This window comes from Drosophila guanche, unplaced genomic scaffold (assembly GCF_900245975.1).
Source record: "Drosophila guanche unplaced genomic scaffold, DGUA_6, whole genome shotgun sequence".
NCBI classification, from domain to species: domain Eukaryota; kingdom Metazoa; phylum Arthropoda; class Insecta; order Diptera; family Drosophilidae; genus Drosophila; species Drosophila guanche.
The window spans coordinates 2,353,553-2,381,459 of NW_022995744.1; the positions used below are offsets into that span (position 1 = coordinate 2,353,553).

The 27,907-nt window shown below is 44.8% G+C and overlaps 7 protein-coding genes across 9 annotated transcripts; 3 read left to right on the plus strand and 4 right to left on the minus strand.

The window, feature by feature from the left end:
- Nucleotides 1-37: 37 nt before the first annotated feature.
- LOC117580350 (long-chain-fatty-acid--CoA ligase 5) lies at nucleotides 38-11,362 on the minus strand. Of its 3 annotated transcripts, XM_034266864.1 has the most exons (8): nucleotides 11,069-11,362; nucleotides 9,096-9,297; nucleotides 8,624-8,778; nucleotides 2,751-2,924; nucleotides 1,501-2,678; nucleotides 1,195-1,423; nucleotides 941-1,114; nucleotides 38-881 (listed from the first exon to the last, which is right to left on the minus strand). In XM_034266864.1, the coding sequence occupies exons 2-8, from the start codon at nucleotides 9,160-9,162 to the stop codon at nucleotides 744-746; spliced, it is 2,115 nt and encodes a 704-aa protein (XP_034122755.1). In that variant the 5' UTR covers nucleotides 9,163-9,297; nucleotides 11,069-11,362; the 3' UTR covers nucleotides 38-743. The 3 variants fall into 3 exon arrangements, with proteins under 3 accessions (XP_034122755.1, XP_034122756.1, XP_034122757.1); XM_034266865.1 differs by lacking the exons at nucleotides 8,624-8,778; nucleotides 9,096-9,297; nucleotides 11,069-11,362 and adding exons at nucleotides 3,906-3,941; nucleotides 4,097-4,300; XM_034266866.1 differs by lacking the exons at nucleotides 8,624-8,778; nucleotides 9,096-9,297; nucleotides 11,069-11,362 and adding an exon at nucleotides 4,097-4,286.
- A 1,171-nt stretch (nucleotides 11,363-12,533) lies between these two features.
- Nucleotides 12,534-13,251, plus strand: LOC117579615 (ninjurin-1). Its single transcript, XM_034265550.1, has 3 exons — nucleotides 12,534-12,832; nucleotides 12,894-13,048; nucleotides 13,106-13,251. Exons 1-3 carry the CDS (start codon nucleotides 12,598-12,600, stop codon nucleotides 13,235-13,237), a joined length of 522 nt encoding a protein of 173 aa, XP_034121441.1. The 5' UTR covers nucleotides 12,534-12,597; the 3' UTR covers nucleotides 13,238-13,251.
- Nucleotides 13,252-13,276: 25 nt separating this feature from the next.
- On the minus strand, nucleotides 13,277-17,657 carry LOC117579614 (short/branched chain specific acyl-CoA dehydrogenase, mitochondrial). Its single transcript, XM_034265549.1, has 4 exons — nucleotides 17,484-17,657; nucleotides 17,294-17,402; nucleotides 14,337-14,815; nucleotides 13,277-14,074 (listed from the first exon to the last, which is right to left on the minus strand). The coding sequence occupies exons 1-4, from the start codon at nucleotides 17,517-17,519 to the stop codon at nucleotides 13,451-13,453; spliced, it is 1,248 nt and encodes a 415-aa protein (XP_034121440.1). The 5' UTR covers nucleotides 17,520-17,657; the 3' UTR covers nucleotides 13,277-13,450.
- A 490-nt stretch (nucleotides 17,658-18,147) lies between these two features.
- On the plus strand, nucleotides 18,148-20,397 carry LOC117579608. Its single transcript, XM_034265542.1, has 3 exons — nucleotides 18,148-18,249; nucleotides 19,858-20,016; nucleotides 20,105-20,397. Exons 2-3 carry the CDS (start codon nucleotides 19,858-19,860, stop codon nucleotides 20,276-20,278), a joined length of 333 nt encoding a protein of 110 aa, XP_034121433.1. The 5' UTR covers nucleotides 18,148-18,249; the 3' UTR covers nucleotides 20,279-20,397.
- LOC117579605 (tRNA (guanine(37)-N1)-methyltransferase) lies at nucleotides 18,256-19,823 on the plus strand. Its single transcript, XM_034265540.1, has one exon. It carries the CDS (start codon nucleotides 18,377-18,379, stop codon nucleotides 19,772-19,774), a length of 1,398 nt encoding a protein of 465 aa, XP_034121431.1. The 5' UTR covers nucleotides 18,256-18,376; the 3' UTR covers nucleotides 19,775-19,823.
- LOC117579607 lies at nucleotides 20,312-21,253 on the minus strand. Its single transcript, XM_034265541.1, has one exon. The coding sequence runs from the start codon at nucleotides 21,236-21,238 to the stop codon at nucleotides 20,402-20,404; it is 837 nt and encodes a 278-aa protein (XP_034121432.1). The 5' UTR covers nucleotides 21,239-21,253; the 3' UTR covers nucleotides 20,312-20,401.
- A 251-nt stretch (nucleotides 21,254-21,504) lies between these two features.
- On the minus strand, nucleotides 21,505-27,240 carry LOC117579487 (titin homolog). The gene is made up of 4 exons (XM_034265386.1): nucleotides 26,930-27,240; nucleotides 25,801-26,564; nucleotides 24,312-25,731; nucleotides 21,505-24,247 (listed from the first exon to the last, which is right to left on the minus strand). The coding sequence occupies exons 1-4, from the start codon at nucleotides 27,006-27,008 to the stop codon at nucleotides 22,122-22,124; spliced, it is 4,389 nt and encodes a 1,462-aa protein (XP_034121277.1). The 5' UTR covers nucleotides 27,009-27,240; the 3' UTR covers nucleotides 21,505-22,121.
- Between the last annotated feature and the right edge of the window lie 667 nt (nucleotides 27,241-27,907).

Genomic DNA, 27,907 nt, shown 5'->3' on the forward strand with positions numbered 1-27,907 from the left:
GTTTTTTTGCAATTTTTGGATCAAATTTTGCGTTTCATAAGGCAGATAGTGCAGTCAATAGACTTTTTTATCATAAATATATTTATTGTATTGAATTTGATCTGCTTCTCCGATTAGTTGTAGCTCAGCACTTGAGTAGGATTTCGAATTAATATAAAATTTAAAATTTTTTAAACTAAAGCTGAATACCGTTTGCACTCGTAGATAGTTAATTAAAGCTTTCCTTTTATTCAACTGGCTCAATATGTGTTGGTTAGTTATGGTATATGTATGTGTTTTGCTCAGACTACGCATTCGTGCTTATTCACTTTGAACTAGACCATAAGGGGTGGTTAGGGGAAATATATATGTATATTTAACACATTAGTTAATAGTTCGCTTCTCGATTAAATTATATAAAAATGCGGCTGTCAAAAGTTCTCCTGTTCTCCTGTTCTCCTCTCCTCTCGTCCTTTGTTTTATCTGTATTTGTATCTGGTGTATCTTGCGCTTCTCTTAATTGCTAACAATTGACGAAACTACAAAATTCGAATCTGCTCTTCTCCCATTTGGGTCTTCAAGTATCTGCGTCTGTAGTCTTAGTTATCATCAGTTTAATATGGTTTAGTTTAGGCATATAGTTTAATCTTTTTGAATGCTTTTGCTCATTATTATCATTATCTTTAGTTCGTTTCGTTGTTTTGTTGGCATTTGGTGTGTTTTTCTCTTGTATGTATGTATGCATATAAATAGTAGGTATTGCTTTAATCCAAGTGCTTATACATATCCTCCAGTTGTGGCTTGAAGTAGCTCTTAAGTTGTGGTCTCTTGGCCTTGAATGTGGGCGTTAGCAGTCCGTTTTGTACGGAGAAGGGATCCGGATGAAGATATACATCCTTGACCTGAAATGCATTCATTAATTTATTAAATACTCGCTTAAGGGGCTTGCGATGTCTCTCACCTGTTCGAATGACTTCAGTCCACTCTGTTTGCCCCAGTTGAGCATGTCGTTCATGATCAGTTCCTTGACATTCTTATTATTGCACAGGACGGAGAGTGTGCCGCGTACACTGTTCTCCGTGGCCCATTGTTTCAGTACATCGGTATCAGGTACAACGACAGCAATAATGCAGCTCTGAAATTGTTTCAAGATGTGTCAAGAAATGCATTAAGTTTAAGGCATTCCATTTCCATTCCCATTCCTCGTAAACATACTTTTAAGCTCTCCCCATAGACATAGACTTGATTTACATATTGACTCAGCGTATATATATTCTCAATCTTCTCCGGCACTATGTACTCTCCCTGGCTGAGCTTGAAGATGTGCTTGCGACGATCGATGATCCGCAGGGTGCCATTCGGCAGCCACATTCCCACATCGCCGGTGTGATGCCAGCCCTCCGAGTCGATCGCCTCCGCCGTCTTCTCCGGATCCTTATAGTAACTGTAATGGATTATCGATTTTGTAGATCCCGAATTGACTAGTCCGCTCCCTAGAAAGTCTCGGGTAAGTTCACTCACCCATGGAACACATTTGAGCCTCGCACACAGACCTCGCCCGTATTTTGGTTGGAAAAGTACTCCATCTCAGGCACATCGACCAGCTTCACTGCATTGCAGGACACGGGCGGACCCACATGGTTGGGGACATGATCCCCCTGAACTGTGAGTGTAATGGCACCAGTGCATTCCGTCTGGCCATAACCCTCCAGCACCAGACAGCCCAAGGCACAGCGCATGAAGGTGAGAACGTTGCCGGCCAAAGGCGCCGAGCCTACGACCATAAGGCGCAGGTTGCCACCGAAGGCCTGGTGCACCTTCTTGAATACCAGCTTGTCCCAGCAGCCGTTGCGGCGCAGGACACCGCGGGCAATTTCCTTCTCCTTAGCCCGCATCGCCATGTTGAAGAGCCCGCGCTTCAGACCCGATGCGGAAATGTCATTCTGGATCTTGTCGTAGACGCGGTTTAGGAGGCGAGGCACAGCCGGCATAACCGTGGGCTTCAGCATCTTCAGGTCGTTGGTCAGCTCCTTGATGTCGCCCGAGTAGAAGCCGACACAGCCGCCCACATAGTACATGCCATTCTCGCAACACCGCTCGAACATGTGGGCCAATGGCAGAAAGGATACCATCACATCCCCGGCCCGGATCCGATGATCGCCCATCTGCAGGATCACAGAACAAACGCCTGCCACCACGTTGCCGTGGGTCAGCATAACGCCCTTGGGATTGCCGGTGGTTCCCGATGTGTAGCAGACCGTGCACAGATCCTCCGCCGCCGGAGGAATCTCCGGGTGACTGCCCTTGGCGCCCAGCTTCTCCACGTCGATGAACGAAAATATCTGTATCCCGCGACTGCGCGCCCGCTCCAGAGTGGTCTGGCGTATCGGCTTGATGGCCACGATGATCTTCAGGCTGCGCGGAGCCTTCTCCAGGAGCATGGCTGCCTTGGCATCATCCTCCACGATTACAATCGACATTTCCGTCTGGCGGATGATGAAGGCGCAGGCATCGGGACCCAGGGTGTCATACAGCGGCACCACCACCAGCGAGAACGAGTAGCAGCCCTGCTCATACAGTATCCACTCCGGACGGTTTTGCGAGTAGATGCCAATCAACTGTTTGGGCCGAGCTCCCAGTGCCAGCATGCCCGAGCCAAAGTTCTTGGCCCGCAACAGTGCCTCATCATAGTTGATCCACTGTGGGATGGAGGATGGAGTTGTTATACAAGAGACTGATCGGTGGGACGGTGCTCTCTTGCCTCGACTCACCTGATAGGGCGACGTTAGGGTCTCTCGCCAGCCCAGACACGGGCCATTGTTGGAGGCATAGGCTCCCTCGCGGAACGTCTGATATAGCGTGCGGACGTTCTCTGTGATGTAGGATACAAATTTGCCATTTTTCGACTCCTTGTAGAACTTGGAGACGTGTATTTGTTCTGGACCCTAAAATGGGATAATTTTGACCCCAAGAGAAACAGGGAGAGAGAGAGAGAGAAATCGTGTTCATGCAATGAGTGGAGAGATCTTTTTATGAGAATACATCAAGGAGAAGCATGAGCGATAATCAATCAGAGAAAGGTTTTTTATTGGGAGCAGATATGATTGGTGGATCTCACACAAATATGGTTCTGATTCATGATTTGTTTGTCTTAAGCTGAATTAAATGGAATCTAAACTATTCTTTGGCATATCTGAGTCATCCTCAGCATATCTGAGGAACATAATTTAAGATCTTTTTTACGTACAGGTTAACAGCATGAAGCTATAACTATTTATATTGGCCTTTAGTTTCCCCATTTCCATACAACCTTGAGTTCTGACCAGTCTTCAATCGATTTAATCTCATTTCTGTGTTTATTTTATGCCACTCGAAAAATAAATCACACCCAATTGTTGGATTCAATTCAATAAATATCTGCGCTTTCAATCTGGGCTATGACATATGGTCTGTTTTTGTGGCTAAGACATAAACCGATCACTCAACGGACTTTCATTCGGGCGCCTTGGCCAGACCGGGCAGTAGATACTTGAACAAAGCGGCATCGATTCGATGTGGCCACAGAGCACTTCCTTTATGACCCACAGATGTGAGAAAAATTACCACAATATCCGAAAGTGTTGATGTATGAGAACGAATATCATAATATTGTACAGTTCGGGAATGGAAATTGGAATGGGATGGGAGAAAAGTTTATTTTGGGCACTGGGAGGGAGGAGCTTCAAAAAGTTAGTTTGTTTGTGCTGGCTGATTTTAATGAGCGAAATGCAAATATTTTTCAAAAATAAATGCTTTTCATAGATTAAAGTGCTTTCCAATTCGATTTTGTTTAGATTTTATTGATGACGCACGCGGCACTGAATGGTATTGAATGGTGAGAACTTTCAGAGCATACCCCACGGGGCAATGATTCCTAGTCTACCCACCCTGTGATGGATATCTTGACGATGATCGTACATGATCTAACCAACAAATGCGTGTGTCAAGAATAATGAGCAAAAAAAGAAGCAAAAAATAAACAAATTATTAGTATATTGCATTTTCAAGCTGGAGGTTAGGGATATACTTTTTAATTGTTCTTTTTGAGGGAACTTTCAGGGGACTTCGTGAGGTTTACCTTGAGCACATCGCTCTGATTGCTTAGCTCGATGGGCACCCGTATGCTGGTGATTTGACCGCAACAAGACATGTTTCGAATCTCACAATCTCACGGGATCACTTTATAGTCTTACGGATTTGAATTCTGTTTGCTTTTCAGGCACCTTTTTTCAGGCTGGGTTTTATGGATCAGCCTTTAGTATGCACATTTTACGAGCAACTGCAAATAGATTAAGCACACACACCCACGATATTTTCTCACTTTTCCCACAACTAGACCATCTTGTCGTTGCCGTGGGCGCCGCGACATCTGTCCGATTTGCAGGTTGTATTTTCAATTTTCCTATTTGAAGTCTTTCGTAATCGCAGAACCATTTAAATGCTAATTATCGCGCTTATAAATAGATTTCTTTTTTTTAATTGGAACAAATTGGACTTGGACTACATCACAAACATGATTTGATATCTCATTATCCCTTTTTCAATGGGATAATTTTAAACGAAAACTAATCCCGAACCAAAGCATAGTTATGACCCCTCCTTGTTCGCTTAATTTCGTCTTCTGACAAATTTGACAAATTCAATTTTGTTTATAATTATTCAATATTGTCAGCTGCAGACCAGAAACACAGGGGCGGAATAAAGAGAAAGAGAGGGGAAACACTGCTGTATCGACAATTCGTCGCCGTCTGTTGCTTTGGCGTGGCCTGCCCCAAATTAATTTATAAATAGTACGCTTTGGGGCAAGAACGCTTCCACTCGGCTGTTATCTATGAGATGCGGTGTGTGTGTGTGGCAGCATAACACTCAGAGAGCAAGACGAAAAACAAAAGATATTTTGCAAAATCCGACAAGATATGAGAATTTCTGTACCAGCTACGATCAGAACCTGAGTCATGGGGGAAAGCGTTTTGGACATTGGAGTGCCGATGGCGATGCTATGCCAACATTTCAATGAATGAGCAATTCTCCTCTGAGTTATGCCACACGCAATTGTGGTTACATCAACATTTCAGGAAGGTCAGGAAGGAAGTCCTACTGAGAATATGAATGAACAAAGATCTGTATTTTAATTTCAGTTAAAAAGAGAGTGACATGTTTATTGAAAAACTAAACAAAAAATCATTTAACTCATCTACTTTGTGCATATTAAGCTGTAACATTCCTATAATTGACCATATTGTATGTAACCTTTAATTTAAGTTAATATTGTCTTGCTTATTATTATTTTTCTAAATTCGAAATGTAGACTAAATATATATTTGTATGTATAGATCAACACAACTTAAGTATATACCCAAAATTCTGATTTAACTTGACATTTATTATGATTCTAAATAAACCCACAAATAGGTATTTCGATTGGGCAAATATTTTGCAAAAAATAATTGAAAATTGTATACGGCCTGACATTTTGATTGATAGATTATGATTGAGTTCTAGCCTAGCAAAAGAGTGTACACATAGATTCTCGTTAGACGATCTACAGAAAGATGGGCCAAGAAAATATTACAGATATTACAGATTTTTCAAGTATGAAATCATTGTTCTGGCATTCATTTCGCTACTTAAGTTATAAATCTCGAAAACCCACTTCAAAACAATTTGGATAATAATTCGTATATTGCCCATTCCCCATTTCGTTCCCATACCCGCGCACATGGCTCAAAAGTATTCCGATTGGTATTCTCAAAGATGCTACCACTGTAAACAATCGTAAAAGTTGATGGAACATTGCTTAAACATCGTAAATCCATTCAAATTAGGGTACTCTCAACTGGAAGCAAAGTTCACTGAAACCACAAGCATGCATTCATAGTATATCACATCGAATTGGAACAGAAATTATGTTTAATGTATTTTTATACAATCAGTTTTATGTTTTTTTAGGTGGGCTGTGGTCCGTCTTGGGGGAAATATACAATACATACATATGTATGTATGTATGTATATTTCCGCATATGTAGAACCAGAATGAACTTGAACTTGAGGGCTCGGGTTCAGATGGTTCCGGCAACGGCAACGGCAACGACTGACGACGGACACTTGGACACTTTGGCAAATCGATTTATTTTAAGTTTATTCTTTGATATTTTCGTTAAATTTGTATTTGAGTATTATTTCTTTGGATTCAGGCGTTTTACGTAATGAGATTAACGCTTGTATTTTTGTCAATTTGTTGCAAATTGTCGTGCGTTTTTCTCTCCCTCTCTCTTCTTAATTTTCCTTTTGTTTAGGATATGCGAGCTATTATTTATAACAAAAATACGCTTATTTCACAGATATGTGCATATGTATATACTATCTCATTTAGTTGTTTTCCGTTTCGTTGTTTTTCTGTTTTTTCGAAATATTTTTTCAAATATACATATGTATGGATGTATGCCCCGTTGATCCGCCACGATCTGCGCGACACGATGCTTAATTTCGAACTGAATGGCAGAAGGAAGGCAGGAATATTGGCCGCAGCTAAAAATTATTTTGGCCCGCCCGCAAAATCTTCTTGAATTTGGTATCAACCGAAAGGAAGAGAGAGACTGAGAGAGTGAGAGAGAGAGAGAGAGAGAGAGAGAGAGAGAGAGAGAGAAGAAGCATATGTAGGGGGAATGGGTAATCTGCAACGTTTGCCTAGGAATTTAATTCGTTTATATTCACTTGATTTTGATTTTAATCGTAAACGGTTGGTTTTTCATAGTCTCATCGTTTCATGTATTTTCTTTTTGTTTCGTTGATCAAGTTGTCCGCCTGTCCCTGTCTTCCTGTCTGTTCTCTATGCCTGTTTTTGGTGCACGCGATCTAAGGCGGCATGTGACGTGTTCTGTTGCTAATGGGGCAAAGGTGGAGGAATACTTGCTTTGGATCTCTTGGTGACGGTGAATTTGCATCAAACTACTATGACTATGATGTCTTATATGATTGGTCCACTTGGTCCTCGACCATTCTGGGCAATAAATGGAACAACAAGTGCGAGAGGTTCTTTCTTCGTTCCATTTTGTTTTTAAATTTCATTGGTACTAAAAATGCATCATAACGCACTCAATTATGAGTAAATACTAAATACACTGCTTTGCATTTTCTCTCAAGAAATTAAATTTTCTCACACGCACATAATTTACACCTCAATTTGCACTCTTTTTAATTTTTAATGTTCTCTCTCTCTTATTGGGAAACGCTCAATGCAAGTGAAAATGCCCGGCAGTGTGCCAAGAATTTTCCCCAGAATGACAAGCATTCATACATATGTACACATATGTATGTTTGTACATTTGTGCATGTGTATATACAATTTATTGTATAGATTTACATACGAGTGCTATCAAAAGTCTGACATTTCCCTATTGTTTTGATGTTTTGCCATCTCATTGTCATGTAGTTCTGACCATTCCTTGGGGGGTACGTGCAAAGGTGAAGCTTTGGTTTGTCGGGGATTAAATATAAGGGGGATAATCATCAATGGAAATGGAAATGTTATGTTTAAGTGAAACAAATATACATAAATCATTTATGCACTTTTTACTGGCTTTAAAGTGGTTTCAACTGGTAGCAAGGGGTATCTGTTAATTTAGCAAATAGGGAAATATTTTTTTGATACGACGCAAGGAAAATATTGATTAAGGATGGGGCTTTGAATTCCTGAAGATATATTTCAGAATAGTAGTTAGGTTTTGGGCCTATTGTATTGGAAATATTTAATATTTATTTCCATTCAATTTCCCTTTCATTTCACGAATTGTGACTGCCGACCTCCCACAGTCCCTGGGAATCTTGTTTGCCTTTTTGGCAATGCAATGCCAAATATCGCGCGGTATTGTATCAATATTTGTTTATTTACATGAGATTACAAGGAAGAAAAATGTTAACAAATTAAATGCCGGCTGGTGTCAGACGGAGGAAATAACAAAGAGAGGCGAGAGTCGTGGGAAGACTCTGTGGGGGACTAATTAGGGGAAAATGCCAATTGAGCCATGACAAGATATATTGCACCGTCGGTCGCACCGCCGTCGTTTGATAAATTATTTTGCCAGAATGGTGCACATTTTTGCAGGAAAGATCTCTCGTCCTGACTTGTCTCTCGGTCTCAGTGTGTTTCTATTCTTGATCGTCATTTGCACCACTGTGGCCAACACGTCATTCATTGCCTGTGCTGATGTGGCCACAGAACAAAGGCCAACATGGCGAAAATCGAAATGAAAATCGAAATGGTGAAAGAATGGTAAAGAAAGAGTGTGAAAATCATGTGACGACAACAACGAAACAGAATCGCCATGTGAATCCAAATCGAAATCAAAATCGGAATCGCACACAACGTGATTGTGGACATGTGCACATGGTTGCTGCTGGCACATCAAAGGCTTTTCTTGGCCATGCCATCATTGGATTCGCTTGCTCCACCTCAAATAAAACAAGGCAACAACTACAACAGCCACTGTGCAGAGAAAATACAGCGAATCCAAGACAAACAATTCGTAATCGGGCAATCGATGATGTAATTGATGGGATGGTATGGTACGGGATGGCTAAGCGATCGAAATCACTTCTGTCTTACCTCTAACAATGGAGATTGGTGTTCCAGAGGCACTAATGGTTGTTCCGGTACTGGTCGTGTTGCAAAATAATACGCAATACTGGCCGCCAAACTACTGAGAGTGAGTGTGCCCAGAGTTCCGCCTAAATAATACAGATATCCATCGATTTCGTCCCCTGTGAAAGACAGATTGCACCAGTTAATAGAGCTTCCCCAGTATAAATTATATTTAGAAATTTAATTAAATGAAATTAATAATCTCCTTAATTTGCTTTATTTACTGGTATACATCGGGACATGGTCCGAGGGAGTTTTCCATAGCCATTGGTCCTTCATTGGAGGGTTGACTCTCTTCCATTCCACTTCTCAATTCTTCTTTCGAAAGCTTACCAATACAAAATATTCTGAATGAGTAAATCCTCTCATTTAGTTTTAGTAACTCAATTCGAAATTGAATTATTATGCTTATTTTTATATTATCAATAATACTTACAGAAGTATGAAAAGTTGCTGACTATCAAATGATTGATATAGGCTATAACCGATTTCTCTGGCGTCATTGTTTTTTGTTTCTGCTTTCGTTGTTATTTCTGATGCTTTGGTTTTAGTTTTGATTTTTGTCTTTATTTTTACTATTATTAGCTACCTGAGTGAATGTTACGTGTTTAGCTTAATGATTGCCCACAATAGATAGCCTGAAATATAATCAATAAAAAAAGTGCATGCATCAGTCGTAAGTGGAATTATTACAAAAAGTTGTATAGGCAAGTTTAGTTTTGGTGGGCTCGGAATTCGGAATTTGAAAATTCCAACCTAACAGAATGCAATCAAGCCAAACCAGAGGCCAAGTCATAAAGTCCAATCCATTTTCTGCCTAATTAGAGGTTTATCCATATGAAAATACACGTACGTATAATTTCACATAGAGATAATTGCCATTGGCCCAGTCAAGTGGCAACAATTCAAATGCGTTCAGTTGAGGATGATTATGCAAATAGGTTATGGGTACATCAGCTCTGAAGAGTAAAGATTTGGTTCTCGAGATATGGGAACTACAAGTAATTTCTACATACATATGTATGTATGTACATACAACAAAAATCATTTGTCAAAGTCCACTGATCAATTGTCGAACACATACACACTACTAAACGAGTGCAAATACTTCTTATATACGAGTATAATATGCATACACTGGCAATATATGTACGTGCAAATGTTTGTACATATACGTCGGCCGAACCATTGCGTCTTTATCTGTAATGTTTTGAAAGATGACTCTCATCTTATCAGGCTGTGGCAAAACAAAAAATGCAAGCAATAAAACCAAGAACGATTAAAGTTAGCAACGATGAGGCTTGAATACCCTTTTCTATAAGCGAATTTATAAAGATGTACCACAAAAATATAACAAATTATATGATAAGGGTTAATCAGAAAATAGAAGATAAGATAATAAAGAGACCTTAAGAGACATTCATGTAAAATCAGTTTTTGTTTTATATTTCTTGGATTCGTAGTAAAGCTTGAAACTACATTTCAAATGTTATTTCCTGATTATAATTACTAATATACATATGTTTGACCTTATGTATTAGCCAATATCAACTGCATTCTAAGGTTTAATGGAGGAAAACTAGTTTATCAACTATATTTTGAATAATCATTTTCTGAACTTCCCAATTCTAAATGCAAGTACCTGTAAACTGGTTTTGAAATGCATGTACAACAAATGACTCAATTATTATTGTATAATCGCGTTCAATCGCTCAATGATAAATTCAAATTGAGGAAAACAAATGCGAGTGTTGAAAATATTCTAGGCTACTGGGAAAACTCTCTTGCATTAATGGGATTCCGGTACTGGTGCGGAAACTGTCTGACTCGAATCACTCCACCCACATACCGTATGTGGCAGAGGCAGACGAAGCGCATCCCCAAAGCGACTGACTGAATAGCTGGCTGATAATACTGAAACAGCAGCAGTGCAGAAACCTTTATCAGTTGTGGAGTGAAACTTTGCACCCCAGACAACAGTGTTCCTAAGACGATTACACGCATACTTTGGCCAATGCAGACCCGGCCGGGCGATGACCCAAAAATGTCTGAACCGAAAGGAAGATTTAGATTCGTCTTACTGTCAGTAGTGTGGTGGTTATGCAATATAGTCTGTAATGTAGGTTTATGTAGGTCTTGTTATTGATTTTATAGACAGTCTTTTGCCGGGTCAAATCAGGTTCAGTTCAGAAAGAAACAGACACACAGAAGTAAAAACAGAGAAGGTGAGTGAGTAAGAGAAGCAATGGCGGCTTTTTAGGCGGCTCTGCTGAGGGAGGTCACGGCGGACGCACATGCAATTTTTGGTCATTGATTTTTTGGCAGTTTGTCAGAGTACGGGGTAGGGATCCGGATACGGCTACGTTACGGGTTACGGAAAAGTGGGCATTTCAGTGAGCAGAAACTTACCTCGTAATCTGGACTATTCGTAGAGGAAACACATTTGTTGGGTTGTATTTATATTTAGGTATTAAATATACATATATCCACAAAACTGAAATTAGCACTGAGGGAAAATCAATGAAAAGTTTACGTTTCGGCGTTCACAGTTGTGTTGTTTTTAGCCGGGTTGAGCGAGAACGCCAGAACGGTCGAGAGGGAGAAGAGAGAAAGTCTTAGAACCAAGAACGCGAATACCAAATGCCGAACTGAAAAAATTACTGCTAAACGCTTCGGCCGACGGAACAGAACTGAGCCAGACCCCAGGCTAGACCCCAGACCAGGCCAGACCAGACCAAGACCAACGGAGGCAAACAAAGCCTGTTTGTAACTTGCGTTTTGAGCATGCGTGCAACGTTATCTTTATAAAACACTACTATTGCCGCTGCGGCATGAATGAAGCCGCAAGAGGGAGGCAGCCGAGAGTGTATAAACATGTACATAAAAGGTGAGGCATTTATACCATTTGCACTCACACACCACACAAACCGTGAGAGCGTGGGGGAATAATAATAATAATACCTCACCCGACATTCATACACTTTGAGCACCAAAGAGAGCACCAGCTACAGTGTCAGGCACGGCAGACCTAAGCCGGCACGTGGGAGCGTAACCATTACGTCTGGCGGGTGAGACAAGAGAGAGCCACAAAAACAAAAACTGGAACAGCGGAGTCCTGAACAGTTGTTTGCCTCGCGTGACGCACTTGTTTCGTTTAGGTCCTGCAATGCGACACGAACAGCGAGGGGAGGTGCTAATGTTATCAAACAAAATTATTTTATTTGGTATATTTACAAACAAAAAATTACTTTTGATTTCCTATCTAAGTTTGCAGAAATTGCAGTTGGTACAAAGTCAAATAGATAATACTCTCATAACAGCCCACATAACAAAGTAATAAAAGTCCTCCATACTTCTGTCCATTGCGACAGCTGCCTGTGCATTTCAAAAGTTTCTCACACAATCCATAATTGGGACTTAAAGGCTAACCTCACCCGATTTACCCGAACCCTATTAAATCGAACCTATAAATTTAGAATGACTTAGAGAAAACTGTACTCTCGTATCCTATAAACACTTTAGTTTGCGTGGGACTTGTTTATTCAGGTCCTTGGTGGCCATTATGGTGGCGTTTTAATGACTTTTCATTACGAGGAATATAAGAAAAGATAACGCAAGAGTTTGTTTGGACACTGATCCCATTCAGATTCTTATTCACACTTCCATTTCCACCATAAATTAATATCGTGTTGCATACTTAAATGGTTGTCCCAAATCATGAGATACTTTTCGGCTTATGGGGTCTGTTGCTGTTGTTGTGCTCTAAATTTCGCCGACAGCTGGTTGTCCAACAGGGTCAGTGTCATTCCCTTTTCTTTTATCAGAGACCGCAGAGACCTCAAAAGTTTCAATGTTTACTACTGGTAACCAAAAGCTTTACGCAGAAGACTCGAATATTTAATATTGGATTAGCATTGGAACTAAACGGCGGTCCCAGTATGGACAAAAAAGATGTGGAACTATCTCTGCAGGAATCGCCCAGTTCGGAGGAAAGTTTCTCAAGCACTGCAAGCGGACAGTGCTGTAGCTCAGTCAGGGATTTGGAGAAGGCAGAGAACTTAGTTGATCCGAAATATGTGAATCAGGTGGAAGCAGCTCAAGTAAATCCGAGGAAATCAGGCAGCGATCTCTCGGGCGGGAATAGCTATGCCACAAATAAAAATGTGGCTGAAGGTAATTAAAGTAATTATCCACAAAATATATTCACTTAACTGTGTTCACTCCCCCAAATAAGGCCTCATGGATATAGCTCTTCTGTCCGCGAATGCAAATCAGCTGCGTTTCCTAATCACTTACAACGACAAGGCTTCGACCTACATATACAGCCTGATTCTGGTAATACTCTCGCTGAGTCTGCAGCTGCTCGTAGGCCTTATGCTGATCTTTAAAGTAAGTTAATGTCTGCCACTAACATAAGCAGTTATGCCAAATAATACCACCCCATAGAGACGTATCAAAAGATGTCAGCATAGTCGCTATGCGAGGACCAATGAGCTACTGGTAATGGGAGTTTTCATGATTACTGTGATCAATATCCTGCTGGCAGCATTCACCACAACAGACGGAAATACGCATTAGAAGAGAATGGTTTTGAACATATATTTTTAGATATACGAGTATATTTAGTTGTATTTGATACAATATAACAGGAAAACTATGTAGTAAATGCTATGGTAACATGGAAAGAACCTATAACCGATGAGGGTTCCAGCAGTTCCTTCACATATGTAAATGCACTTGAAGTATCTGACGTACGATATCTCATCTTGTGTATGGGGGCGACAATTTATCTTAGCCCGAATACTCCTTTTTGACGCACTTGGCAATGGTGCTCAGCTGCATGTTGGAGGTGCCCTCGTAGATGGCGCCGATCTTCACATCGCGGTAGAATTTCTCCTGGGGGAAGTCGCGGGTGAAGCCCACACCGCCCATCCAGTCAATGCACTTGATGGCCGCACGCTGGGCGACCTCCGAAGCATAGAACTTTGCCATGGCCGCCTCCTTGAGGAAGGGCACACCCTGCTCCTGCAGGCGAGCCGCATTATAGGTCATCAGGCGAGCCGCTTCGATCTCAGTGGCAATGGTGGCGATCTGGTGCTGCATGGACTGGAAGTTGTAGATGGATTCGCCGAACTGCTTGCGCTCGAGCAGATACGGAATGGTGGCATCGAAGGTGCCCTGCGCCAGGCCCACCATCTGAGCGCCAATGCCGATGCGACCCTCGTTCAGGAAGCCGGCAGCATACTTATAACCATGACCAAAGGTACCCAGGATGTTCTCCTCGGGTACGCGCACATTGTCGAAGGTGAGCATGCAGGTTCCTGAGGCACGGATGCCCAGCTTATCCTCGGGTTTGTTCACGATCAGTCCCGGCGTCTCGCGATCCACAATGAAGGTAGTAATGCCTCGATAGCCCTGGAGTAGAAAGACAGCGAACGCTGATCAGTAAGATAATCTTCAATGTTCTGATTACTTGATCTTCGATTAGATCATATTTGGTCTTAGGAGATAAGCTGTGCCTCCGATAAGTGCTCATAAGTAGTACTTGAAATATTGAATGTGAAATCTGTGAAGCGATCGGTTAATGAAGGGAAATATTCTATAAATTAGTTAGTATTTCGATCATTTAGTTGAAGACCAAAGATCAAGACGATTATAATTATAAATTAGCACTTACATCCTCTGGCTTGGCATTGGCAAAGACCAAGAAGACTCCAGCCACATCTGAGTTGGATATCCACATCTTGGTGCCGTTGATCACATAGTGAGAGCCATCCTTCTTGGCAACAGTTTTTAAAGAGAAGGCGTCGGAGCCTGCTCCGGGCTCGGTGAGGGCAAAGCTGCCAGCATATTCCTGTGCCAATTTCGGCAGATATTTCGCCTTCTGTTCGGCATTGCCAAACTTAATCATCAGCGAGTTGACTAGGGTGTTGTGGATGTCCACGAAGGCTGCTACGGCGGGATCGATCTTCGAAAGTTCCTCGACAACGATAATGTTAGTCATGAAGTTGCAGCCGCTGCCGCCAAGCTCCGTGTCGATTTCAATGCCCATCAGACCATTGTCGAAGACGGCCTTGACTACCGAGGGATCGAATTTGTGCTCGTGGTCCATTTTTTTGACCAGAGGCAGGATTTGATCCTGGGCCAACTTAGCAACTGAAATTAAAATTCAATAAATTGAAATTTGTTTAAATAAAACTCGCATTTAAGAAAATAAATATGTTTGATGTAAGCTCTAATTTTATTTGTTAAATCGCTATAAAGCTTTTCATAAAGCTTTCGAGAACTTTCAACTGCACGTTTTTTCTTTGAAAAAAAAAAACACATTAAACTCATAAAACTGGTCTGAGGTTTCTTCATCTTTTCACAGAGGGGCCTGTTTTGCTGTTTGTATAAGGTTAGGTATATATATTTTTTTTTTTTATGTACATACATATATGTATACACATAGATGCATAGATGGATGTGTGGGTAGTGCGTGTGTCTTTTTTATCAGCAGATTCTCTTTGTGTTCTCGGATCGCGTGCGGCTCTCACCTGCTCTCACAATTTTACTCTCCCCATATCGGAATATTTTGGTCTCTACTTGTGCTTCTCTCTTCGTATTTATTATTGATACTTTTTAAGCATTACACTTTTTCCTGCTGTTAGAAACGCCAACAACTGGCACACACCTACCAATGTTCTCACAGCCATACCCTCTAATACCTGTTCCTTTTTCTGCGGTCAGACCATTTGGCAGTCATATTTTACTTATCATGCGAAACTTTTCAATAGTTAATTTAAATAATATATTTATTTAGTTGCTCGGACCATATGTGCTGCTGGCGAAATTCAAAATTATTAAACAGCTGTGACGTGGCCCTTAGGGCCCTAGGGCCCCTGCATTCAAGGGAGTCTTATCTAACATGAAACTACACTACCTCCTAAGCTTTTTTGAATCCTACATTTCTATTGTTTTATTTCTTCATGGTATGCTTTTTTGGAGACTGTACTACCTTTTCGGAGAAGACGACAAGCAACCCATGTTTCTATTGCTTATTTGACCAATTGATTTGATTTTCAGCAAGGAAGACAAATATGAACTGAGATCTATTTGCCTATGTACGAGTATGTAAAAATATCTGTACCTACTGTACGTAATATGTCTGTTTGTTGAGAAAACCAGTTCGAAGTCATGCATTTGTCCACCTTTTTTCATGCAGCTCAGATTACGCAATCATCAGACCATCATATACATACACACTCATATAAATACAAATACACATACACAGGTATAACAGTATGGATTGAGATTAATTGAATGATTGATAAGCCAAACAAGAATATATTTTAGGTAAAATATGCAAAGAAGTGTCTGCTCCCCAACTAAGAATCAGGTGGATGGAGATGACTTCCGAGGAGCGCCACCTTCAACTGACTCAACTCTCTAGGGGAGTGCGCCGACACGCCACACACACCCATTGCCCGGCGCAGACACTAGAACAGTGACTGCAGTTGGGCGGGGGAGTGGCAAGTCGCATTTATTGATCTATCACAAGTGTAACGCTATTTGGTTGACATTAAACCAGAACCGAACAGCTGACTGACTCGTGAAAAAGGATGATAGGAAATTTGTGCACAAGGAGTGGGAGAAAAAGATAAAGAATGATTAAGAAAAGTTTAAACCCACCCACGATTCGAACACGCGTTTCCGTGAAAGAAAATACTCGCATTGTGGACGGAAAGAAGAACACTCTCTGTGCTCCCCCTCAGCGAACAGCGCCACTGACTGCTAGACAGAGTCGGCAGCTAAAGCTGGAACTGAAGCGACAAAAACCTATACATAGGCCGCGTGTGTCTGAGAGACGGGGAGGGTGCAAGTTTGTCCACCTTTTTAAAAGAATTTAAAAGCTTTAAAAGTGTCCTAACCTGACCGACAGATGTCCTTTTTAGATGCGAGATCGCTTTCAAGAATTGATTTAGATTATTCTTTGGAATGTATCATTTTCAGAAAGGAATCACATTATTCAGCGGAATGTCTTGGCCTGTTTTTAAGTATCAGAAATTACATAATATTTAGGGGCTTTTCAAAATAAATAAATTTAATTATTGGTTCAATTGAATCCAATAAAAAGTGGCCTATATGGAAAGTGACTGAGAAATATGGGAAGAGAAGGAATAGAGCAGTAGAATTGAGAAAATACTCAAAAAATTAAATGAAATACAAAATATCATAATGAAAATGCTGCAAAACACATAAGCTGATATTAAATGATATTTTGTGTACGCTATTAAAAAAGGGAACTGTGCTTATCTGGCAGTGAGTCCGGACCGACACCCTAACTAAACAGCTTTATCAGCAAAAAAAAAAAAAAAAGCACAAAAAGGGAAAAATAAAAACCAACACTATGAGAACTGCCGAGATGCAGCAAGACTGCTCCAATTTAACAATAATAATTGAAAAAAACAGAATCCATTGGCGATGCTTGGAGAGTTACGTAACAAGCGGCACCAAATATCGAAACAATAAAAAATTTCCTAAAATTCGTCTAACGAAATTTATGGAAAACTGAAATAAAGAACTGTAACCCATTACAGTTACATTTACAGGGGCGGCCACTAGAGCCATTGATATGTGCACGGTGGGACTCACCAGTCTCCTTCATCATCTTCTCATCCTCGGTGAGGAAGGTCAGAGGTGGGGGCAAACCATTAGCCGAGGACATGGCAGCACTTGGCTGACGTGCTGCGGCGTTAGCCAGCTGCAATTTATACAAATAAATATCATTTTTAATTAGCTGCTAGGTATTTTGTGTGGTCTTTGTTGTAGGTGTGGCTCTTACCATGCGCATGGGCAGTTTCTTCAGGCTGTTCATCATTGTGAATTTGATGGAAATATTAATTGGATCAAGTGGACTCTAAAAAACTGGACACTAACGGGTCTCCGTATCTGGGGTAGGTGTGTTTTTTCCAACGCAACACAGCAGCAACAGTTGGCTGCACGCGAATGATCTTCCATTCTCCAGACACATAGCAGATCAGTGGAATGAAGGCGAAGCTTTCCCCAAAGCAGCGACGCGACCCGATTGTGGTATAGCAAGGTGTCTCGTCGGCAAAAAGCAGTCTACTATTTATGCTGTTAATAAACGCTAGTGAAAAAGTTCTGGGTAGTAAGTGTAAGGAAAACGATAGTGAAGTGTGCTGATTAACCCTTAGATGGCATGGGGTTTAAAGTTGCCCATTTCAAGAAAAAGAGTTGAGCAGCCAAACAGCCACAAGCAAGCACGAACTGAAAAATAATATACCGATGGCCGACGAACTTTCAAGCGACGAGACCACCGTTTATAATTGTTAATAGAGCGCCAATCATTTAACTGTTAACAGTGAGGCCTCCAAAGTGCTGTTGAGCGCACGCTCTTGCTGGATTTTGCCATATCCGCACTTAGCGACGGCTACACATCGATACATCACGTCTCTCTACCGTGTCAAAAATAAAATATATCATACATCTCGATATATCGATATAGAATCAACAATTATAATCGATACGACTATCGACTGCTTTGAGAATTTGGTTTGGTTTTATTTACTAATAACAATTATTAAAAGGTAATTAATTACAGGGTACTAGAGTTGGAAATAGTATTAAAGTGTGGGCCAGAATAAACACCATAAAAAACGCCCTCACTGTAAACTCACAGCTTCCAAAACACAGAGGGTACGGCCCACGTGCTATATGAGATTTGTTCCGAGACTGCAGGCCCCACGAATAACGATTATATTTACGCGTTTACGTCATTACTTTCGAAACATGAACTGTTCCGAGCTGCTGCCGCCCGCCTCGGTGAGGGGGATGCGAGAGCTCCAGCGCTCCGAGTTTCAAAAGCGTGTGCAAGTTCCCAGGCTGCGAGTGCCCGAATCGCAGGTGCAACTTGTAATCCCGCTGGTTAAGAAATTCCTGCTCAAAATGGAGCACCTGCACCCTGTGCGGGCCGTGGATAAGTCACGCGAGATCCTGTTGCACCCAATGCCCATACAAGGCTGGGAATCCCTGCCCACAGAAGATTTGCAGAAGCAGCAAGTCACGCAGGAGCACTTCTGCTTTGCCGAACTTGAGTTGAACTACGAGAACTGGAGCGTCAACGAAATTCTAAAGAGTGTGCTCCCAGAGGAGGAGGAGGGAATGACATCCTACTCGCGCATCGGCCACATCGTGCACCTGAACCTGCGTGACCACCTGCTGCCGTTCAAGCAGATCATTGGGGAGGTGCTGCGCGACAAGTTGCCGAACTGCCGCACGGTGGTCAATAAAGCGTCAACCATAGACAATACATACCGCAACTTCCAGTTGGAGCTGATATGCGGGGAGCCCGATTATCAAGTGGAGACCAAGGAGAATGGCATTCCCTTCGAGTTTGACTTCTCAAAGGTGTACTGGAACCCGCGCCTCTCTACCGAGCACGAGCGCATCGTGAAACTGCTTCAGCCCGGAGATGTTCTCTACGATGTGTTCGCCGGCGTGGGTCCGTTCAGCGTGCCGGCGGCAAAGAAACGGTGCCATGTCCTGGCCAACGATCTAAACCCCGTCAGCTTCCACTGGCTGCAGCACAACGCGAAACGGAACAAGTGCCTGTCCAACATCAAAATGTTCAACAAAGATGGGAGACAGTTTATTTTGGAAGAGCTGCGGGACGATCTGCTGCAACGGCTGCTATCTACGGACACATCGAAGTATGCCATTCACATATCAATGAATCTTCCAGCCATGGCTGTGGAATTCCTGGATGCGTATCGCGGCCTCTACACTGACAAAGAGTTGGCTGATCTCAATAATGCTGCGGTTTTTCCCACTGTGCACGTCTATTCGTTTGCCAAGGGCGAGAATACGAGAGCATTAGTGAGAGAGCTGGTGGAACAGAACCTGGCCTCCACACTGGACGAGAAGCTGTTGCAGGGCATAAGCTTTGTACGGAATGTAGCGCCAAATAAGGACATGTACAGAGTATCCTTTAAACTTACGCGAAATTTGCTAACCACGCCGAAGGAAGCCGAAGCAAGTAACACACGCAAGCGGGTCGCTGGGGATAAGAATGTTCAGACTGAGGTGGCGGAAGCAAAAGTGAAATGTGTTTAAGAGCAGAGCTGTGTTTTGACAATAAAGTTGCCTTGAAACAAGTAAAGTACACGAACAGCGTATATTCCTTTGACTAATTGCAGATGGGTCGCAACAAGGCCAATAACAAGAAGGTGGCGCCTGCAGCGAAGCCGAAGACACAGCTAAACAAATCAAAGAAGGCCAAGAATGTGTTTAAAGTGGCCGACAACAGGAAGGGCAAGGGCAAAAAGCCCAAAGAAGTTCAGGGCAAGCTGAAGCAGGTGAGTGGAGATTCACAGAGAATTCGCCGGCACAGCAAATTCCCATCCAATGTGAAGCATCCTCACTCAACCAATGCCTATTTTCCAGATCAAAGAATCTGTCAAGGCCAAGCAGGAGAAGGTGGATGCCACTCTCAAGACATTGCATAAGGACATGGTGGTCAAGAAGCCGAAGCCAGCCGTGTCCCCCCTCAAGAACAAACGGAAGCCAGCTGCCAACACCGAGAAGGTCTCTGACACTTTGGGCAAGCTGAAGTTCTAACTGAAGACCGCCCCGCCCAATGATTTACATATATGTAGTTAGTTCCCATTCATTGTTAGAGGCCTCGGCCGAATGTTGCTAGTGCAAATATCAAACAAATATACGATAGATATATTGACCACCCTAGGCAACTGGCAGGGGATCCACAGGGGCTCCGTTTCCCGGAGGGATCACAGCAGCTGGACTACTTGTGGGAGGTGCTGGCGTCGAGGTTGCTGCAGTTACTGTAGGTGCTGCAGTGGTTGGTGCAGAGACAACATTCCACCCAAACAGATCGCGTATAATTTCATCTAACTGAGCCGTGTCGATGCCCGCTTGCTGCAGCTCAGCCACAACCTGCGCAGTGCCCGGCAAGGCCAACCAGCGTTCGTAGACCACGCGCAAAGCCTGTAGTCTTGACCAGAACTGCGAGAAGATGCCCGGCTGCAGCAGTTTGGCGTCTATATGGGCGCGAATCGCATATGTGGGAAAGTAGAGCTGCGCTTCGTTGAGGAATCCCTGCCAGCCGAAAACGGTGCCCGACCAGTAGGGGAAGCGGTTGAACAGAGTGACGGCCAGCTCCTGCTCCTCCATCTCAAAGGCGCCGCCAGAAGCCAGTAGCTGCTGGTCGACCCACTGTAGGAAAAGGATAAGTTCTGGCTGCGAGAGCAAACGCCAGCGGGCCGTGAAGCCAGCGTTGCTATTGATAATCCTCACAAAGGCCTGGAACTGGGCATCGTTTATCAGGTAACGCACCAGCAGCTGATTCAGAGGCTTGAACTGAATCAGCCGTGTAATCTCGTCCAGATCCCGAGAGAGGGTTGGTGGTGGAGGTGGCGGCAGCATCGGAGCCCCAGGGAATGGCTGCAGGAATTCTCCCCCAGTTGTGCGCAGCGGGGGCTGTTTTTGGTCCAGCGGCCATTGGGCAAGTGATGCGGTGCCGAGGGCGAATAAGCAGAGAAGCCCCAGGGTAATAGCCATGGTTGCAGAGTTATGACTGCGACTGTCTGCCGGCCAAGCGAAAGTGTCTACCTTTTATACAAACTCATATATCCAAATCCAAGTTATCTGCTGATAGTGGCCTCCCGGAATTTGTCGCAGCATCTTTGCTGACAGTTGTCGTCATCAACAGATAAGCCTCAGATTCGATCTGTTTATAGTATTACTCGGCTAGTAATCCCTCCGAGGAAGTCTACGTCAGGCATAAATAAGGGGAGCAAACAAGAAAAGACCAAAACAAAGACCAATTTCGGAATAAACTAACCCTAGATAGTTAGTTTGGCCCAAGCTTTATTTCCAACAATGCAGATAGGCGACAAAGAACCGCAAACGAACACTTCATAACACGATGAGGCACTAAAGGAAACATCCACATCCGTACACGTATGACACTTTCACGAATCATTTCCAAACAAAAAGGAAAGAATTTCAACTTCGGTGACCGAAGAGTCAGATATCCTTGCAAATTTCAAAGTAGCTTGCTATTATTCACAGCTCTGTGAAAACACACTTTAGAACATGATTGTTGTTAATTAGTTATCGAAATGTTTGATATACATTTATCTCCGAGGTGATTTACTCATAGATGTAAAGTGATCTCAGTGGCGAAACTGTGGGATAGTCAAAAGTGAATCATTCCAATAATGTACCTTCGTTTTCCGACCCATTTTGGATGGGATTCGATGGGGAATTTGCAAGGACTCGGCGTAAACAGAAATTTGGGGATGGATTCTATGACAGTCCGATCCGAAACCGAATTTTATCTTAGGATACATACACACATACATACGTAAATAAGTCGACTTCAATAAAAACTAGCTTAACCGATACGAGTAAAGGCATGTGAGGATGAGCGAAGAGATGATCAGGTCTGGTCGTTGCCCTTGCGACGCAACCAACTGGGTATATAGCCCCTAATAGCCTCGCCAAGTTGGCGGTAAATTATCAGCCCAAGAATGGGCAGGACAAGCCGCGCGTCCTTGAACAAGTACACATAACAGGCAACAAGGAAGAGAACCAGATCGGTACAGTAGCTGAGAGCCGAGCGTACCTTCTCGTGCGTATGCTCCTCCGACTGGAGCAGCGCCAGTGCGGATGCTCGCTCCAGAAGATGCCGTTCGGCGCTTGAGAGAACCAGGGCCGTCTGCGAGGTCCTCTCCACAGCTAGAGCGAGGCCTCCCGCGGCGGGTGCTGTGGGTCTATTGAGCGAGGTGTCGCGAGACCGCGTGCTGGATGGAACCCGTCGCTTAATTACCCGTTTGACCTTCACGAGGCGCGTTCGCCCCCGGGCATCGGGACGAGCCTCAACGGTTTCGCTCATGACGCTCTCACTCTCCGTCTCGCTCTTGTTCTTTGTCTTGGGTGGGGGCACCACTAGAACGGTCGGGTACTCCGGCTCCTCCTCCTCCGCTTGGCTTTGAGTCTGCTGCTCCGCTTCACGCTCCTCGTCTTTGTCCCTTGATTTGTGATACGCCAGATTACTGGATGCATCCCGCACATGCACCAGCTGCTCCCGCTCAGAGATGGACAGACGCCGCTCCCGACTGAGCACTGGTGGTGCCAATAGCATGTCGTCGTTGCTCTTTATGGCCAGTCTCTTCCTGTGCTCTTCCGTGTTGGACATCGATCCCTCATCCTCGTCGGATTCGGCTGCTGCCTTTGCGGCGGCCCGCTTCAGCTCGTCGCGATCTAGGTAGAGGGGCGTGTGGTATTTGTGGGAGCTGCCGACCTCCCGGACTAGGTCACTGTAGTGATCGACGGCGGCATGTGCCTCCTCCTGCATGAGGCGCTCTGCCTCTTGGCGGCGCAACTCCTCCTCCTCCTTGGCTCTGCGTTTGACCTCCAAATCGGCCGCAATGGCAGCGGCATTGGTTTTCTCCAAGGGATTCGATATCTCCTCATTGGCTTCAGTGTTCTTCTCGGTGGCGGACCGCTTGTCGCGGCTAAAAAACGACTTTATGCCCTTGGCCAGATCCATCTTTAAACTGCTGCTACTGCTGGTAATGGGATTAGGGGCCATGCTTGGTGTGACGTGTGGGATAGTTGCGACTGTCACTGCTGTGGTGGGTGTGGCACCATTGCCGTTTCCCGGCAAAGATGGACCGATTGGGATGGGTGGGCTCATGGGCGGCTCCCCCTGCTCGATGGGCGGGCGCTTAAGGATCGGCTTGGGTACAAAGTCGGGACTGGGTAGTGGCATTGGCCGGGTGAGGACCACAGCCGCCTGCTCCGGTGTGGGGGCGCGATAGGGTGTGAAGGTGCCAGCGGCCATGGTCCGAGGATGGTACGTCTCCAGATCGCGGGGGCTGGGCGAACGGGTGCGAGCCAACAGTTCCATCTTGAATTTCTCAATGGAGTCCTGCTCCGAGGAGGCTGTGCTCTCCGTGTAGTCAGAGCCCAGGTCGTAACTAGACTGTTGTTGTCCCTGCACTGGATAGTGCTCGTCCAGTTCCATGTTCAAATCTTCACTGTCTTCTGCAGTGCTCTCGGTCCGTTCATCGTCGTCAGGCGCTTCCTGCACCTGCTCCCGGATGTGCTGCTGTTGCTCAGCCGCACTCAGTGCCGTGGTGTGGGTGCGTGAGAGGCTGCCCAGATCGTTGACGTTCTCCCTTGAGTCCCACTTTCGCCCCATGCTAACCATGTCCGCTGATTGCCGGCGCAGCTCGCTCCTCCGCTCGAAGGAGACCCGCTCTGCCTCTGAAATGGAGCCGAGGCGCTTACGGAGATTGGCCGGCGGACCGGGAGCCTGCGTACTATTTGCCATTCTCTCCTGAGAGGCCTTTCTCGACTTGGCCGCTTGCTCCAACTCCACCGCCTCGTAGAATCTCGCCATTGCGCGCTCATAGAGCAGCTCGGTGGAGCTCACGGAGCGACGCAGCGGGAAGGTGGTGTGCAGGTTATTGAACTCCAGAAATGCCAGATCAGGGGCGGAGATGGATATAGGCGGTGGCTGTATGGCATCCTCCAGGTCCAGCTCGAAGGAGTCTTGCTCTGTGGGGAGAACAAATGCAAACGGGAATGACTTGGAACATGGATGCACTCTGGGTATACCTACTGTCCTTATCCTTGACCTTGCTGTTCTTGTCGAAGACGACGAGCATGAACTCGTTACTGGTGTGCACCTCGTCGTGCTTGTCCGCTGACCTGGGGGCACGTCTAGAAATGGGAGAAGCGTCTGGTCTCTGTTTGGACTTGTGTCTGGATCTGGGGGACTCTTCATAGCCCGGAACTGTGGCAGTCGCTGTGGCTGTGGCTGGTGGTGGTGCACTGATCTCAATGGTGGGCAGCCGCTCACCAATCACCGCACTAGCACTGGCTGCCACTGCCAATGCTAGGGTGGGTACGTTCCTCGCCGGGCTTAGGGCTTGGCCCGAGAATCGTCTCACGTTCTGATTAACTCCCAGTTGGACTGGCTCCGCGCTGCGCTGCAGGGCTGGAGTTGACTTGATGGCCTCTGGTGGGGGTGTTGGTTGCGTTTCTGAGTGCTGCCGCTTGCTTGGTGGACTGAGACTTCGTTTTTGATGGAGAACTGACTTTAACGGCTTTTCCTCAGGCGGAGTGGGCAGGGCCTGGGGCCGGAACTGCAGTGGGGACTTCTCTTTGGCCTCGGTCGTGGGCTTGGCATTGAACAACTTGAGAGGTGAGCCAAATGGCGATTTCTGGAGCCCAGCCGGGAGCCCTGTCTTGTCCGCCAGAGCGGTGGTGGTGATCAACGTGAGATTGAGCTTATTACTGGATGCAGTCACCGGCTTGGCCGTGGAGTCGGCACTGCTCTGGGAGGGGCTCTTGCGCACATCCATTTTCAGAGCCTGGTCCGAGGTGCCGTACGACATTTCATGGTGCAACTGCTCGTTGTCGATGAGCTGAGGCTTTGGCTTGCGTTTGGCGTTTGGCGACTGTTTTGGCGACATGCCCGTCGCGGCATCTGCATGGGGGCGAGGTGGAGAGAGCGTCTTGCGACGAGGCGGTACTTGAACCGCCTCCGACTTGGGCTTATCCTTCTCATCGCCAGCGATTTTGCTCGCAGACCTGGGCTTGGTGATGCCACGCTTGGGATCGGGTATGAAGAGCAGCTCCGACTCCTCGGATGGCTCACTCAGGCCATAAGGGTTCTCAGCCTTGACGCGGAACTTGTATTCCGAGCCCTCGATCAGATCGTGCAGAGTAGTCGTCAGGGCGCGCGTGGTGGCGGCCTTCAGCCAGACGTTCCAGCCCATTCGGAAGTACTCCACAATGTAGTTGCCGATCTTGCAGCCACCATCGTCCAGCGGTGCCGTCCAGGCGAGTGTTGCGGACTTGCCGAACGACATGTTAAGACGGGGAGCACCCGGAGCATTGGGCCGTGCCGTGACCGTGACTAGAAAGGAAGTGTTGTCCTCCCCCAGCTTGTTCCATGCACGCACCATGTACTCCCCGCGATCCTCTCGTTGCACGTTATCTATCTTGAGAAGCGAGTTCTTCTCTGTATTGGTAACCTTCAAAGAAAACAGAAAACAGATGAAAACCATGCAGATATGAGTAGGATATTGAAACCACTCAAGTACCTCGAAGCGTCCATCAGGGGCAATCACTTCGCCCTCGTGGAGCCAGGTAATGGCCGGCGGCGGCTGGCCGGCAATGCCGACCTTCAGACGCAGAACCTCGTCCGCCTCCACAATGAGCCCGTCCTCGTAGGTGCGCGGCAAACGAATCTTGGGTGGCGCCTGCACCATGAGCCTTGCCTTGGTCACCACGTGGCCAGCCCGGTTCGTGGCAGTGCACTTAATTTCGCCCTCGTCCGTCAGTGCCACTTGGTGAATGATCAGGACACTGGCGTCGTTGTCGTTGAGGATCTTGGTGCGGCGACTGCTGAAGATCTCGTAGCCATCCTTGAACCAGTTGATCTCCGGCTGTGGCTCACCGAGAATGCGCACTCGGAACTCAATGCGCTCATCCTCCACCGCATCAGTGTCCAACAGCTCGTCTATAAAGCGGGGAACGGTTATTGCATTGCGCTGCAGTGTAACCGTCAGGGGATCAGAGAGCTCGCTGGCGTCGGATCGTCCCACGACGTTTTCGGCAAAGCAGCGAAACTGGTACCGCCAGCCCGGCTCCAGTCCACTGATGCACACATCGCACCTGGAGACAGGTGTGGGTGTGGCGCGCACCCAGTGCGGCGAGCCCATGCGACGGTGCTCCACAGTGTAGCCGGTGATCGGGGAGCCTCCGTCGAGCAGCGGACGATCCCAGCGCAGGTTGACCACATCGGGCTGCTGCTCCGAGAGCGACAGTGGCGTCAATATGGGCCGACCAGGCGGAGAGGGTCGTTCTGAAAGCAGAAGCAAGCATAAAAGATGTGCTGAAAACTAGGCCCTCTCTCAGTATCGGTGGCCCGATGGCTCTCTCTTTCTCTCTCTCTTTCTCTGCCTGTCACTAGCTGTAGCCGTAGTTTCGAAAACATTACTTTGTCGTTTTCAAATTTTAGGCCAAAACATTCACACAATCACGGACCAGAAACACGGCAACCACTTGAGTGTGCGAGTCGCTATAAATAGAAACATTTCTAGCGCTCCCACCAGATATGTGGGCTCCGTCTGCGCTGATTATAGCCCATCTGAATGGTTTCTATCTGACTATGCAGACTGGGATTGGGAATACTTTCGGATTTGTTTTTGAAGTAACGCTGAAACTTGCCTGCAGACTTCCAATGGACATTCTTCTTGGGTCGACCGCTCTGTGCATGGGCGTGAAGCTTTCCCGGCTGATTTCCCATCTCGAGATGCTAAATATTTAACCTATTTGCCGTTTTTTGTGCATATATAGAAGATTCTATATATAGACAGTCGAATTTAACTGAAGACACTCGCGGATGCGTCACCTTAACTAAATATTTTTCGAAAATCGATTTTAAATTCTAATAGTTTAATTCTCGTAACATAAATTTGTTGTTTGCAAGCGTTGCCATTTTTAAGGCGCGTTAAATAATCCGTTCGTTGGTCAAATCAATTAACATATTCGAAAAGCTTTTCTGCGTTGATAGACGTCGTCTTATCGATAGATAAGTTAGTTAACAGTGATATGTGAATATCTGCTGTTAAAAGTGTCAGCTCTTCTTATCGTGTCATCTCAAGCTAGCTAGATACATTCAGGTCATCCTGAAAGATAAAAAGATCACTACTCGACAAAAGATAACTTTTTTCCGCTTCGAACCAAATGCGAATTTTTCAGATTTTAAAGAATTTTGGTTTTTTGCTATGGCAGAACTTTTTAAAATAATTTTTAAAGTCTGGTATTTTTTGTAGCGGTTTTGTAGAGGTGGCGCATCTCATTTCATATAACTTAAGTATCTTACATCTGGTTGTAATATACTTAGCGATTCTATAGAGCTGATAAACACTTTGTGGTTTTAGCTTACCGTTTGAAAAATATTAAGCTTTGAAGAGCATAAATGCATTCAAAATGTTGATCTGTATAAAAAAAGTAGAAAAAAAATGTATCCGCTTTATGGAATATCTTAATTCATTACAACTCATTACTTAAGTTATGTAAAAAATAACAGACTTTAAACTTTCTATAAAAAAAGTCTTGCCTTAAACAAAAAATTACCATCAAACCATTTTTAAGACCCATATCTTTAAGAAAAAGTTATTCTGGATCGAAGCGGCAAAAGTG

Coding starts and splice junctions, on each gene's coding strand:
- LOC117579607 (XM_034265541.1), bottom strand. CDS start 21,238: ATGGCTATTACCCTGGGGCTTCTCTGCTTATTCGCCCTCGGCACCGCA.
- LOC117579614 (XM_034265549.1), bottom strand. CDS start 17,519: ATGATGAACAGCCTGAAGAAACTGCCCATGCGCATG. Junction 17,403..17,483: donor AGAAACTGCCCATGCGCATG/GTAAGAGCCACA, acceptor TATAAATTGCAG/CTGGCTAACGCCGCAGCACG. Junction 14,075..14,336: donor CCAATGCCAAGCCAGAGGAT/GTAAGTGCTAAT, acceptor TTTCTACTCCAG/GGCTATCGAGGCATTACTAC.
- LOC117579608 (XM_034265542.1), top strand. CDS start 19,858: ATGGGTCGCAACAAGGCCAATAACAAGAAGGTGGCGCCTGCAGCGAAG. Junction 20,017..20,104: donor TTCAGGGCAAGCTGAAGCAG/GTGAGTGGAGAT, acceptor CCTATTTTCCAG/ATCAAAGAATCTGTCAAGGC.
- LOC117579605 (XM_034265540.1), top strand. CDS start 18,377: ATGAGATTTGTTCCGAGACTGCAGGCCCCACGAATAACGATTATATTT.
- LOC117580350 (XM_034266864.1), bottom strand. CDS start 9,162: ATGACGCCAGAGAAATCGGTTATAGCCTATATCAATCATTTGATAGTC. Junction 2,925..8,623: donor ACCAATCTCCATTGTTAGAG/GTAAGACAGAAG, acceptor ATCCCATTTTAG/GGTCCAGAACAAATACACGT. Junction 2,679..2,750: donor CCCTAACGTCGCCCTATCAG/GTGAGTCGAGGC, acceptor TCCATCCCACAG/TGGATCAACTATGATGAGGC.
- LOC117579487 (XM_034265386.1), bottom strand. CDS start 27,008: ATGGGAAATCAGCCGGGAAAGCTTCACGCCCATGCACAGAGCGGTCGA. Junction 26,565..26,929: donor TGTCCATTGGAAGTCTGCAG/GCAAGTTTCAGC, acceptor TTCTGCTTTCAG/AACGACCCTCTCCGCCTGGT. Junction 25,732..25,800: donor CCCCTGATGGACGCTTCGAG/GTACTTGAGTGG, acceptor TTTTCTTTGAAG/GTTACCAATACAGAGAAGAA.
- LOC117579615 (XM_034265550.1), top strand. CDS start 12,598: ATGGACAAAAAAGATGTGGAACTATCTCTGCAGGAATCGCCCAGTTCG. Junction 12,833..12,893: donor AAATAAAAATGTGGCTGAAG/GTAATTAAAGTA, acceptor CCCCCAAATAAG/GCCTCATGGATATAGCTCTT. Junction 13,049..13,105: donor GCCTTATGCTGATCTTTAAA/GTAAGTTAATGT, acceptor ACCACCCCATAG/AGACGTATCAAAAGATGTCA.